The 15,123-nt window shown below is 39.7% G+C and overlaps 1 protein-coding gene across 1 annotated transcript in view; it reads right to left on the bottom strand.

Moving 5' to 3' along the window:
- The window catches only part of LOC124795670 (eukaryotic translation initiation factor 2-alpha kinase-like), a 204,640-nt gene that overhangs the window by 144,743 nt on the left and 44,774 nt on the right, over nucleotides 1-15,123 (bottom strand). Inside the window, 2 exon segments of the mRNA XM_047259743.1 lie at nucleotides 5,861-6,038; nucleotides 9,019-9,196. Of these exon segments, the coding sequence (XP_047115699.1) occupies nucleotides 5,861-6,038; nucleotides 9,019-9,196 (356 nt within the window).

Genomic DNA, 15,123 nt, shown 5'->3' with positions numbered 1-15,123 from the left:
AACTACTGTAGCTGAATCTTTATCCATTAGACCTAAATTGTGTCTCATGTTACACTGTTTCAATTTGGAGGTGAGGTCTAAAACTTCCCTATCCCCTTGAATTTCGAGTCTCAAATTTCAGGTGTGGCTTAGACTCGGGAAATTTTTTTTCCCCTTGATTTCAAGTCTCATTTTTCAGGTGCGGCTTAGATTTGAGTAAATACGGTACTCTTGATGAACCGTGGTATCGTGTTGAAGGTGCATGGGCAGCTGTACCTGTACACGCCATCCAAGCTCTGTTTAATTCAATGCCCACGCGTATCAAGGCCGTTATTATGGCCAAAGGTGGTTGTTCTGGGTGCTGATTTCTCAGGATCTGTGCACCCAAATTGCGTAAAAATGTAATCACGTGTCAGTTCTAGTATAATATATTTGTCCAATGAATACCCGTTTATCATCTGCATTTCTTCTTGGTGAAGCAATTTTAATGGCCAGTAGTGTAGTTCAGAAAAGATGGTGTGGGGGGGGTTGTTAAGCAGGCATTGAAATCAAGCATATTATGCTCAGCAGTTTGTCCCCCCACTGGTTGATCAAATTTACTTCTGTCCCATTTTGTGGTGGCCACTCATTTGGATGGACAGTCGGATGGTGGTCATACCCGCATAAAATGCTGTGCAGGAATTTCAGCTGTGCTGTTGTATGACAGGGCTGCTTTCACAGATGGCCTTGCATTTGTTGGAAGAGGATAAACCTGTAACAGGACTGGAAGATGATTTGCTACATTTGTGAACTGGATAGGTTTTGTGCCACTACCCACAACTCTTATCCTTCTCCCAGCAACTCCCTTGAGTTATGCCTAAAGTTACTTCAACATCTGAAGACTTTTCCCCATTGTAGATGACATACGGTATTCTGTTTGCTAGAAACTCTTCGGTCCAATTTCACAATTGGTCTGATATTTGGTACACTCTTCAACTTATCAAAGGACTCAGACCCTGTCTTGCTGTCCTTTCCCATCTGCCACATCTCTCAAAACTCCCTCTGAATACCCCATGAAACCCTGATCCGAAACAAACCCACAACCTATCTACCAAAGACCTCAGTCCAACAGAAGTTTCAATCCCATCAAAAGGCCTCACACCCAAGTTCAATTATGCTGGACTCATCAAAAAACTACTCTTCCTCTCCCAGTCCCTACAGTGGTAACCCTCTCTTCCTACCAATCCCTCCAACCAAAGTCAACCTAACCCCAATATTGAATTGTGTTTCTACCAGTTCATATCACATTCACACTATAATCCCCCCCATCTAATCAACCGCTGGTTACCTTCCAGGAATTTATTACCACTAATTTAGCCTCAGCATCTTTCTTCAGGTACCTTCCTTCATTGGAAGAAAGAACAGCCATCTGCAACCTCTAGGCAGATCCTGATATAATAATCCTCCCTGCAGACTAAGGTACCACCACTGTAGTGAGGAATCACAGCAATTAGCTAACAGAAGGCATCCTCCAACTATCTGTGTCCAACTAAAAGTCCTGCCACAGTGATCCCACCTCAGAAGTCCAGTATAACCTCCAAAATCTGCTCAACTTCAACGTCCTTCCCAAAATCCATAAATCCAACAAACCTGGGCGCACCATTGTAGTTGGTTACTGTGTTCTCACTAAAAGAATCTCAATTCTAGTCAACCAACACTGCTGGCCAACTGGCAGTAGCTCAGGATCTCATATTTGAGATAAGAAAAACTTTCTTTATCAACTCTCAATCATCCCCATCCCATTATCAACTGGATTCCTCCTCCTCAATGTTGATGCCACCTCCCACACAGCAGCATCACCTAAACTTAGGATCTTGATGCTATCAAACACTACCTCTCCCATGGGCTTCCCTGCTCCAAACCCACCACCTCCTGCCTTACACTAATTACACCAACACACATTACTGGTTCTCCTTTGAGGGGAAGATATGCAAAATAATCTGTAGCACAGCCACACACAATCACATTCTATCCTCCACTGCCAATCTGTTTATGGACCATCAAGAGGGATCCTTCCTAGCCACCCAAAACCCCACACTCTTGTCAGTTTCGAGTTTATTGATTAAATCTTTGTGGTGCGGACCCGGGTCAAGACACCTCATCCTCATTCCTCCGTGGCCTTAACACTTTCTCTCCCCCTCGCTTCACCTAGCTCTCCTTAGTCCCATGTGCCACCTTCTTGGATATCGACCTCCACTTCTTTGATGATGCCATTCATACTTCTGTCCATATCAAGCCCACGAACCAGCAATAGTACTTGCATTTTGACAGCTGTCATTTCTTCAACACCAAAAAAAAAAAAAATCATTCTCACAGTTTGTCCACCCATGGACAGTGCATCAGCAGTGATGAGAACTCCCTTGCCCAGTGTGCTGAAGGTCTCACTAGTGCCCTCATACATAGGCTCAAAATCTAGCCTGCAAACGAATTTCCTCTGCTTTATCCTCATGCATCTCTAATCTTCCCGATCGCCCCCCAAGATTCGTCTCAGACTCTTTAACAACTGAAGCATATCTTTTGCCAGGGCTTCAACTGCCAATCATCATACTGGGAAATGAGTGATAGCCTAACCACAATCCTCCTCATACTTCTTAAAGCAGTATTCCACCACCTATCTATCCTACACAATATCCTGATTCATCCTTACACCACTTGCACTCCCAATCCCTTGCTACCTGTGGAAAACCCAAGTGTAAGACCTATCATATGCACGTGGCCAGCACATTTTACTCCATTCCCATCACAGACTTATCTTATCCCATCATATGCAGGGCCATTTGTGAAAGCAGCCCTGTCATATACCAGGTTACTGCAACTGGTGCACAACATTATACATGGGCATGATATCTAACTGGCCTTTCTGTGTGTGTGTGTGTGGGGGGGGGGGGGGGGGGGGGTGCTGCTATGCATGCAATCTGGCTCTAATATAACACTTGTTAAAAGAAAACATTTTTACGAAACCTACTACCTGGTTCCAGCAGTAGCAGCTATATAGACTTTAAACTCATTTATTGTACATGGTATAATACGGATTTTGCACATAGCCCGTTTTTAAATTAGTTTGTTGCAACTGCTTCAGTATTATTAGATCCTTCATGACTGCGAATGTTGACTGGAGAACATTCAGTCCTATTTCTGCAAAGTTGTCAGAAAATAAAACATAGATTTTTCATCCATATATGGATCATGATGCAGTTAAAATGCAACTACTGAATAAAATTGCAAGATTAATTCAACACTTCTAATTCTGAAGAGCAACAAACACTGAAACCAACTCTTCCCAAACAGTTTGCATTTCAGCAGCCACCAGCAATCAACAGCAAATAGAAATATACAAGAGCACAAAAAAGTCTGAAGCAAGCAGATATCTGACACCTGGAATGTTGGATTAACCCTTTCCACTCCAGTGTTGATTGCCACTCGACATCGCGAAATTTGTTTTCCACTCTGATGTCGAGCCTCATTCGACACGACTTTTCGAAGCTCTCAGATGTGTGTTGAGTCTACTAGGCATTACTGCTGCAGTGTACTGCCATCTAGGAGAACTAGTGTTAACTCGGTGTCAAACAGTGGCAGCTGTGTTAAGTCAAAGATTGTAATTATTATGTTCAAGTCCATGCGCTCGAAATGGCTAGTTCTTCATGTACAGTCCTTTCTGAGGAAGAGATTTTAGATCTTTTAGACCAATCTCTAAGTGAAAACGAGAGTGAAAATGATTTTGATTATGATAGTGATTCATTTCAAAACAATTCGAGTGACAACGACGAAGAAAACAGTGACAATGTGCATGTTTCTAGTGATTCAGCAGAGGATTTGTGGCGAATGTGGAGCGACACTGACACTGACTTCACAGATTTTCCTTTTGACGAATCAAAGTGTGGTTTTATAACAGAAAGTAGTTCTGTTCCATCATCGTCCATCGGATTCTTTCAATTAATTTTTACAGATAACCTATTTCAACAAATAGCAGATGAAACGAATAGGTATGCTACTTCAAAAATACGTAAAGTGACACCACTTCCACAACATTCTGCATGGTGGGACTGGAGAAATGTTACCATGGAAGAAATGAAATACTTCCATGGTGTGCTACTGAATATGGCATTATAAAAGTGTAAGAACTTGCAGGAATTTTTTTTAAAGAGAATGGTTACAATCATCCAACTTCTTTCCAGACTGTTTTAGTTGCCGACGATTTATGCAAATTTTCTGGGCACCTCATGTTTCTAATCCGACGAGTGCTACACATGTCAACAGTCAGGTTCAGTCACGTCTGAGTAAAGTGACAAATGTACTGAATTACTAGTCTGGCACGTTTCTCGAAATTTATCAACCATATCAGTATTTAGCTGATGATAAATCTACAGTATCGTTCAAGGGTCGTGTGTTATTCAAAATGTACAATCCTCAAAAACCAACAGAATGGGGACTCAGAGTTTATGTAATTTTGGATTCATCAAATGGTTATACCTGCAGTTTGATACCCTATTTTGGCGCTGTAACAACTGAGTCATTGATTTGTCCACACTTGAATTTTTCTGAGAGAATAGTTCTTCAGCTGCTAGCTAATATCAGAAATGCTACAGGGCAATTAGGGTATCATTTGTACACTGACCGTTTTTATACAAGCGTTGCATTAGCTGATGAGCTGTTGAAACAGAACATGCATCTCATAGGAACGATTCAATCGCAAAAACCTTTCAGCTGCAATCGAGAAAGGAGCTCTGCGTGTAAGGAAGCACGAGATAAAATGCCTCCGCAACAACAAAACGATGGTTCTGGCATGGCAAGATAAACGAACAGTTCTCATGCTTTCTACAAAAGCCAATAACTCAGTGTCACTTACAGAAAGGAAAGGGAAGAAATAAAGAAACCAAATGTGATTATTGATTATATTTCAAAGACGGGTGGAGTTGATCGATCTGACCATTTTATTTCCAGTTACGATTTTCTAATGAAAAGTCTCAAGTTGTGGTGAAAACTATACTTCTGACTGTTGGAGGTAGGACTTGTAAACAGCTATTTACTATACAAGAACCACTGTGAGAAAAACAACTTGACAATACCGTCTCACAAAGCATTCCGTGAAAGTGTTATAAGAGGATTAGTTGCCGAAGAAAGAACTCAAGGGCAGAAACGAGGACGTCGTTCAACTTCTGATGACGAGCAACGCTTGAATGGAAAGTTGCACATTATCAACAAGCTTCCTGGGAACAAGCATAAGGATTGTGCAGTGTGCTCAGACAGAAAAAAGAAAGGTGGCAGGAGTGAAACTGTGTATTACTGCGAAACATGCTCACAAACCCCAGCTCTCCACCCTGAAGAGTGTTTCAAAAAATACCACACAATGGAAAGTTTTGTACTGTAAAAGCTTGCGTAAATATATGAATGAAAGCACACATTTTGTTTTAATGTATACCCCAATTGTTGGCCAGCGGCCACATTGTTTCCACAAGCGATCCGCGCAAATCTCTGCGGAGCACTGCCGCCCAGGCTGCGGTGATTTAAATAAGAGTGCGCGGAGCCGCCCTGTGTCTGCCTTACAGAGTGCAAAGGGTTAAAACACAAAAGACAGAAAAAACTAACGTAACAATAAAAAAGTTTCCAGAAGCTTACTATTCACCAGAGAAAGACCACAGATGATTCACCCCAGCAAACTGTCACAATATTAACTGCAGGTGTAACAGAGATATGTACAGCAATATATCCATACAAACTTAATAAGAAGAGCTAATTAAGAAACAAACAAGTGAAATACAAAAACACCTTTCTTGTTTGTTAGGTGCAAGTTAAAGTTTTAGTTTCTTAACTGCAATAAGGTCATGTAATTGTAAGCGGTTACCTTATGTTTCCAAATAATTTTCTCTGGCTTTTCTTTGCTCACAGCACATATGAAACCACTTGGTACAATGATCTTTAGTTCAAAAGGCAGTGTGACGTCTACACTAGCAGCACCTCCACAATCGCCACCATTTTCTTTCATGTATTTTATGTCATGCTGACCAACACTAAAATTCCAACTGAAACAAAAGTTTGAACTATTGTTAGAAGCTATCCTATTACATTTCTGATGAATTTTCAGGCCACATTGTCATTACACAGCTTAAATATATGGTTTAGACCAAAAAAAAGACTACAACAGACAGTCTCCTACTGAAATTCTTAAATAAATACATAAATAGAAAACACAATCTAACTGTACAGTAATAATAAAAAATAAAGGCTTCCTTAACACTATGTATGAATCACAATAACAAGAAAGATAATGTGTTGAATGTGATAAATTTAGCAAAAGTGATGGATAGATTGTACCTCGACAACCCAAAAGTTAAAATACAATTCCAGACAATGAATTCATGAGGAAACATAGAACTTGTTTTAAAATGGCTATATCAATTAGATGACATACAATAAAAATCAGTACAGCATTTCTTCTTCTAAAATATCCCATAATGAAGCACTTCTCTTGGAATGAACTGCACCTAGAAACATGCCTCCTGAGAGCTTATTCTATGGCATTCCCAAATTGCTTCACAGTTGCAGCAAAATTTTCCCAATGATCCAGGAAGATATTTATATATTTTTATTCTTGTTATAGATCACAAAATTTTTATTTGATTTTATTTGGCCACATTATTAATTTCTGTAATAATGGCCATCTTTAGACCCACAAAATGTAGACATCTTGTTGTAGAAAATATACCAAAATGTTATTTTATCCATGCTGGATCTTGTGAGCTCTGCAGCCGTTAATGACAGTCAGTGAATGATGCAACCAGCCGCAAATTGCATTTCATGATTCACCAAACATACCAAAATTACAAAACAAGGTATCAGAAATCAATTTAAGAATAAACTAAACAGTCGCATACCTGAATACACACAGTTTGCTAATCATATTCAGTCAGCATGTGGAAAAATGGTACAGTCACAATAACGAGCCAGACAAGGTTTGTCATACACATATAAAATTTAACAGCCCGATGCACAGTTGTAATAGACATGCTGAATCTGTGAAGGAACTTATTACACTTCCGTGTGGCAGCAGGTCAGTCACTGCTGCACTATTACAACTGTGCATGTGGTATTTAAATCTTATACGTATACAATGAAACTTGTTTAGCTCATTACTGTGATTGTACCATTTTCACACACATCAACTCAATGTGATTAGAAAACTGCATGTACTAAGTAATTTCACTGTTTCATTTATGCTTAAATTGATTTTAGATGCCTTATATTGTAACTCTGGTGTATTTTGTATGACAAGATGTCTATATTTTGTATGTCTGAAAATGGTCATTATCAACTGAAATGAATAATGTAACATATAAAAAAAATTTTTTTTGGCAATTCATACCTGGAATGAAAATATTTAACTATGGCACTCCTTTTCAGAAATCAGAATGGTAAATATGAGCACTCTTACTCACTCACTGCTTGGAAATGAGCACTCGCAATCAAATGGGGGTGGGGAAACAGCTTTATGATCATACTTTGAATCGACTTTCCCCTCCAAACCATCTCCTGCTCGCTATTAGTTGGCTGTTGTGGCTGTACCTTGAATACAAGCCAGTCTGCTTCAGCAAGTCCAAGAAGAAGGCTCATCTGTGCAATTCAGTCTTGAGGTCAAGACCGCTATTCCACACACTGAATTGTGTGAAGTTTATTATTCATGTCCACATGACAATTCCCTCGCGAGCAAACATTTCTCTCTTCCATGATGAAATTGTCATAAATAATAAATGCTCAAGAGAATTATATAGCTGGACACAGTTTTACATGAAGAGACAATGTGCAAGTGTCCAACCACTACAGATAAAAGAGGCACAATGTGTTTCATGAAAACATTGCTAACAAAGAACATTTCATGTATGATTCCAGATCCCAAATCCTTCAAAAGAAATACGGTTACAGAAAAAGGGTGGGGTGGAGTACCTGTCTGTTTAGAGACTAACTCAAGTCTCATTTCAGAAGATTACAGTCTTACTTTAATTTACTGTGCTGTTCATATGCTGACACCTCTGCAGATGCTCCTTCCAATGAGAAGTTGGTGTAGCACTCCAATCTTATAACATTGGTTTAATAACAGGAAGCATCAGTCACTATATGTGGTAAAATCTTCATCCCTCAAACATGAATCGCCACATCCCTGTTATCATAATTTTATTTTGTCCAGTTTTTCAGTTCCAGGCTGTGGCTCAAGGCACTGAACTTCTGCCTATTTTATAACCATTATATCTATGATAAATAAGCATTTTTTTTTTCCAAAATACTGCACTAGAGAATGCATGCCAACTGTGTCAAATACTGCTCAGTCACCTGGCAACAACAATACTTGGGACTATTATCAAACAGGAAACTATTACAGCCTAACTTTCTTAAATTAAGCTACAGTGTTTACATTCAAACAACAACTTTGGTCTCCAGATAAGAGTTTTCACTAGTAATGCTACACAATAATTACTATCTGTATTAACTGAAGTGCAGTCCTAAGCACACATGAGAAATTTTACAAAAATGAGGCTGATTACTTTCCAAAGTGTGCACCACCTCTCTGAGCTTAGTCTGCTCCAAATTAGCAAACACACTCCACTGCGGTTTGTTCGGTTAGTGGTACCTTGATGCCACTCACTCAAGGCAGTTATCTTACATCAACTCTCACATCAATGACAGCACAGTACCCCAAGCCATGCAGTTTACTGTATGATACAGATGTTGCAAGTAATTTACAGTATAGCGGTTTGTATGTGGTAGCTTTGTGTAGTACTAAAGTAGCAACAACATGCTCAACTTCTTTGTCAATTGCTTTACAGTTCCAAATTACTGTCATTTCTGAGATATTTCAATGGTTTATGATAACCATTGTGTTAATTGTAATGGTAATTACCCTAAGAACAAACAAAGGCTTAGTTAAAAACTGCAGAGTAACAGGTATGTCACAAAAGCAATGTTTTTACTTCTAAACGAGACTTTATGCAGAATAAATAATTTACACACCGCTCCTCACCCGAACGAGCTTCCACAGCCCTGACCGTCTGTGTCTGACGTTGTACAACAATAACATCTTGGCTGTAAGAGTTCTCCTTAGTATAATTTGTGCATCCTTTCATTGAACACTCATACAACAGCTTCCCGGTTTTCACTTCAACACCGTATGTTCTGCTTTCCTTTCCACCTAGAAACAAACAAGTATGAACATCTCAGAACATATTCTACTGTACATGCAAAGATGGCAAATGGAGGAAAATGGGTAAAAGTATACGTCAGGATCAGTGGTGTATTTACATGTTTCATGCAAAAATACTGGCAGCACTCGCCCTGAGGTACAACTGGAACAAAAGGGGATGTGAAAGCTGCCAGTGCAACATCGCTAATGACAGAGGAGTGGGCAGACGATGTGTTCAGAAGCAAGAGAAGAAGGAATATTATAACACTGTCACATCAGTACACTACAGCCTCTGAAATATAAACACATTTGGAGAAAAGAGTCACATGACAACCAAGGTAACAAATCTAATTGCTGCTTGTTTCATTCACAGCAATTTATGCTGTGCTATTAGGTCTCAACCTAGCCACAACCTTGTAGTTTGTGACATAATTTGAAACGACAGACAAATATTTGTGACAACAGGGGAGAAGAATGCGAAAGCAACGAGCTGCCGACCCATGAGCATTAGAGAAATACTGCCATGGCTGGTACTGGCTCTGATCTAGACTTTAGCCCAGAAGATGTGTCTATCCCAAGTAAAACTAGTTCAATCTGATGAGTGAAAGTTTCTTAGGTTACATTCACACAAGGTAACAGAGATTATGGTTAAACAGCAGACATAATGGTTGAAAGAATGCATTTGTGAAGAAAAAATTTACAATGCAGCATTATTAATAGAGATTTACAACAAGATTGTAAAGAACTTTATTTCTTTACAAAATATGTAAAATATAAATAATTCAACAACAAGAACTGCTGTAAAGATGCTTTTAAGCAGCTGATTAATAAGTTGAATTTACTATTTTGACATTCTAACCATCCTATTATTTAAGGCAGACTAGGTTTAACAAATTTTCCTTTTATCGATCAGATTTCTGGGACTTGTTACATCTTTGTTAATGTTAATGTGGAATGACATGTGAGCTTGAGATGACTGGAAGTGAATCAAATGTTACTCACAACTATCCTACTTAATAATGCTTGTTAGGTATGTTCTTCCACATAACAGTCAACACCATCGCTTAGCACGTTCACTGCTGCACGCCTAGTGATAGACGTTTAACCACTATAGTCTGGGAGACGAGTCTTTGGTATTGACAGCTCGGTAGTGTCTTTCCGTTGCCTAGCGACCGCAGGCAGGCAGCCAATGATGCCCTGACTTTGAGCGGGTAGCAAGGGCCACGTTGCCGCTCTGAAACCCGGTCGCACGCACTTATGAAACTTACCAATGTCTCGTGTGCAGGCGGTGCGGTTGTTGGTCGTTTGTCGTTTGTCTGAAGTTGAATTCGCAGTTTATTTCGTTTTTATTGTTTTTAGTGTTTCTTTGTTTATGTTTCGTTGTAAACAATGTCTAGTGCGGCGGGTAGTACCAGCCCAACACAAGAAGTGAAACGGAGGAAGAAAAGTGTGCTACACACCCAGGCCCACGAATTCGTGTGCTCTGTGAGGGATTACTCTGAGAAAGAAAAGGACAAAGGTGGGCCCTTAATTCCTGTTGTTCAGGTTGTGAAGAGAACTGCAGCAGCATTGAAAATAAGTAAGAACACTGTTGTAAAGATAGGGAAAGAACAGTATAGTGTAGATTGTGACGAGAGTGGCACAACAAAGCTGCACACATCAGGGAAGAAGCGGCCGAGAAATAAGCAGGTGACAGCTTTGGACGATTTTCAGAAAGACGCTATTCGTCGTCATATATACAGCTATTATAAGAGAAGGGAACATCCCACTCTATCTAAATTACAGGTGTCGCTTCAGAAAGATGATCTTTCTAAAGGGAGCAAATATTCATTGCGTACAGTGTTGAAAGACATAGGCTTCAGCTATTCACTGTTTAACGGACGCAAAATATTAATGAAAAGGACAGATGTAGTTGCATGGCGGTGCAGATTTCTGCGCAGGATCATGGGTGTGGAATTCGAAAGTATAGTGTGGTTAGATGAAACTTGGGTCAATGCCAGCCATTCTTTACGTAGAGGCTGGAATGATGGAACGCCCGACGGGACAATGGCAGTGCCTGTTGGCAAAGGAGGGCGTATTATTGTCTTACATGCAGGAACATCGAAAGGTTTTGTGCCAAACTGCTTGAAAATGTTTCGGTCAAAAAAGACGGGAGATTACCATGAAGAAATGTACAGTGTAGTATTTCAAGAATGGTTCGAGACATCGCTTATGACGAATCTGACAAGTTCATCAGTGATTGTTATGGACAAAGCGCATTATCATTCCGTTGTTCACGATAAGGCACCAACCTTGGCAACAAAAAAAGACGATATCATTCAGTGGTTGAAACGGCGAAAAGTAGATTTCAGAGAAGATTTAAGGAAGGCGGAACTGCTCGAAATTGTGGCACAAAAGAAACCCCAATTTCCAACATATATAATTGACGAGATTGCTAAAAGGCACGGGCATGAAATCGTTCGGCTTCCTCCATACCACTGTCACTTCAATGCAATTGAAGGAGTGTGGGCGCAGATAAAAAATTACATTGCTGCAAACAATAAAAAATTCACAATCTCTGAAGTGGAAACTCTCCTTCCAGCAGCTATCAATAAAGTGACAAGCAAGACGTGGACTAAAATTGTAAACAGCACTGCAAGTGCCATCAGAGAGGCAGCCAAAACCGTAGGGGTTGTGGAAGAATGCATCGAAAATTTAATTATACATCTGGGAGAGAGCAGTGATAGTTCGAGTAGTGCTGAGGAAGACAATGTCAAATCAGATTCTGACAGTGATGTGAGTGGTGTTTTTCCATTACAGTAACTACAACGTATTCAGGAATGTGAAGAGGGAGTTTGCTATCGATCTACAACCAGATCATCATATTGTGAGTACTTTCTTCAGATTATAACTCTTAATACGCTGACCAATTATTCTGTAGCTTGTAGTAGAACAAATTAATAATGCTAATACTTAACAATGGAAACCAAAACTGCTAATGTTCAACAACTTGCGAAAATATTTTTCATTTCAGTTGTGAAGTTTAACAAATAACTTTATTATGTTTCAGCATCTTAGATACTTGTACTAAATAGCTCTTATCAGTTTTCGAGTTAATATATTTCAAGCATCAACTTTAAATAAATTCACGCGTACCAATACGACTTTTATTTTGTCTCGCTTTTATTTCTGCTGCTAGAGAATGCGTGTAGCAGACAGCGCGCCGCGTGCTGTGAGCCACGTTCGGCAACAGCGCCGTCTGCCCGCCGGAACTGTCAGTACCAATCACTCGTCTCACGGACTATAGGCCAGGCAGGTACACACTGTTAGACTTGAGGCTCTATTGCGGCCACCAGCAACCACAATGTGTCAGGCATGCAATTCTGCTGCTGCTGCCGCCAGCGGTCACAAGGAAGTCAACATATTAAAGAACTTATTCCGTCAAAATACTGTGAAGTTTCAGAAACATCATTTAACATAACATCAAACAATCTCGGCAAACACTGATAGAGAGCTATATAAATCTCTATTTAGTGCCTTCTCCATTGTTTTTTAATTTTATTTATATAAAAGTAAGTGTATACCTGTCCCTTCTTCCCCCCAAGGTAAGTCTTTCCGCTCCCGGGATTTGAATCACTCCTTACCCTCTCCCTTAAAACCCACATTCTTTCGTCTTTCCCTCTTCCCTGATGAAGCAGCCGTGGGTTGCGAAAGCTTGAAATTTGTGTGTGTGTGTGTGTGTATGTGTGTGTGATTGTTTCTATCAACGTACCAATGCTTTCATTTGGTAAGTTACAGAATCTTTGTTTTTAGATATATTTTCCCCACGTGGAATGTTTCCCTCTATTATATTCATATTTATATAAAAGATGAGACAAAAATTATGGGAATTTTACTATTTCTTGTGGGGGTAGATGAGCAGGGCATGATAAGCTCTATATTGGGCTACCCAGAAAAACTGAAATTATATTTACAATGCAGTTAGCTTATAATTTCAGCCATCACACATCATCATTATCATTTTGAGACTCCAGTTTCCCTGGTGTGGTGTACACGTGCTTGTCATGTCCTTCTGTCTTCACACATCTTCTGTTCCAGGACAACTTCCCATTTGTGTCCTTTCTCTTTGGCATCTGATCTTACAGTTTCTATCCAGCATTTTCTTGGTCTTCCCTGTGGTCTTCTATCTGCAAATTCTCATTATGTGCCCATACCACTGAAGCCCAGATTTCTTTATGACGCTGGTAACAGGAACCTCAATACCAGCTACTTTTCTCTTCACCTCATTCCTGATTTTGTCCTTTCTAGTTGTTTGATTCATAGTTCTAATGAATCTCATTTCTGTTGCCTGAATTCTGCCGAAGCCTTTGTTTAGTAGGTTACATGTTTCTAAACCATATGTAAGGAATGGTATGAAATAGGTGTGGTACATGGTCGTTTTTGCTTTTTGTGGCATTTTATCATCCCAGAGACTGTAAAAATTAAATGGTCTCTGTGTCTTCCTCAGTGTTCCTTGCTTAATGGTGTTGTCTTGTAAGATCACGCTTCCTTGGTACTTGAAATAGGAAAAACATTCTACTTTGGCTCCTTCTGGAAATATATTTTGGTTGTTCCTTGCCTGTTGATGGTCATTTCTACTGTCTTTGTTCCACTTTTTGTTAGTCCAAAATTTTTGAATGTGTTGTCCCAATAGTTAAGTTTCTTCCGTGCTTCAGCTTCTGTCTCTCCCCATACTATCAAATCATCAGCAAAACCCAGGGCATTTGGTTTGCTGTCTATTTTCTTGATAGGTTTTATGATCTTGCCCATTTCTATTACAAACAGGAGAGGTGATAGGGAACTTCCTTGTCGGATATCTCTCTCTGTTTAAAACCATTCTGATCATCCATTGCCTATCTGGACACAGCTATAACACTTTTGGTACAGCATCTTGACTTTATCAGTTAGTTACTTTGACACCTTTAGGTCTTCCAAACATTCCCATACCTTGTTTCGAGGAGCACTGCCACACGCTTTTTCAATGTCTACAAATACAATCACAAGATTTCTTCCATATTCCCAGTACTTTTCAGTCAGCATTCTTACTAAAAAATAAGATCCATAGTACCTCGGTCTTTCCTGAATCCATGTTGTTCTTCTTCAAGAAAGGCAAGAGAGATTAGAGCCCACACAGAGGCATACTGACAATCCTTCTCTCCACGAACAATTCAAGACTGGAACAGAAGGGAGAACCGATAGAGGTACTCACGGTACCCTCCACCACACACCGTCAGGTGGCTTGCTGAGTATGGATGTTGATGTAGATATCTGTCTAAGTCTCATTTGTGTGATCTTTTATGACAGCTTCGCAGCGTGTGACAGCAGCATGATGCCTCTGTTATTTCCACTTTTAGTCAATTGCCCTTTCTGAACAGACGGATGATGACTCCTTTACTCCAATCTTCTGGGATTTTGTTTTCTTCCCAAATCACTGCTAACACTCTATATACCCAATTTAAGCCTAATATTCCAGCTGCCTTTATCATGTCTGAGCTGAGACCATCAAAGCCTGTCGACTTTCCATTCTGCATGCTTTTTAATGCTGTTTCTACCTCACATTGTGTTAATGGGTGTTCATTGGACTGGACTTCAATTAATTACTCTTCATTCATTGGTGGGTGTGTTGTCCTCATCTCTATTTAGCAGCAAATTGAAGTACTTTCTCATTCCATCCCTAATGCCTTCTTCGGTTCATATTAAGTTACTGTCATCATTTCCAGTGCACGGATACTTACATAATCATTTCATTTAGTCTTTAGAACCTTGTATATAATTTCCTACTTCCCTCACACTCTTCCACTATCCCTGTAGTAAAATCCTTCCAGCACTTTTCCTTTTCTTCCTGGATCAGTCTTTTTGCAGCTAGTTTCTTTCTGCTGTATTCCTGTGTTAGATGTGCAGTTGCTAATTCATTTCAT

Source organism: Schistocerca piceifrons, chromosome 4 (assembly GCF_021461385.2).
Source record: "Schistocerca piceifrons isolate TAMUIC-IGC-003096 chromosome 4, iqSchPice1.1, whole genome shotgun sequence".
Classification (NCBI taxonomy): Eukaryota; Metazoa; Arthropoda; class Insecta; order Orthoptera; family Acrididae; genus Schistocerca; species Schistocerca piceifrons.
The sequence above is the reverse complement of the archived record's forward strand: the minus strand, read 5'-3'. Positions and strand labels throughout refer to the sequence as shown.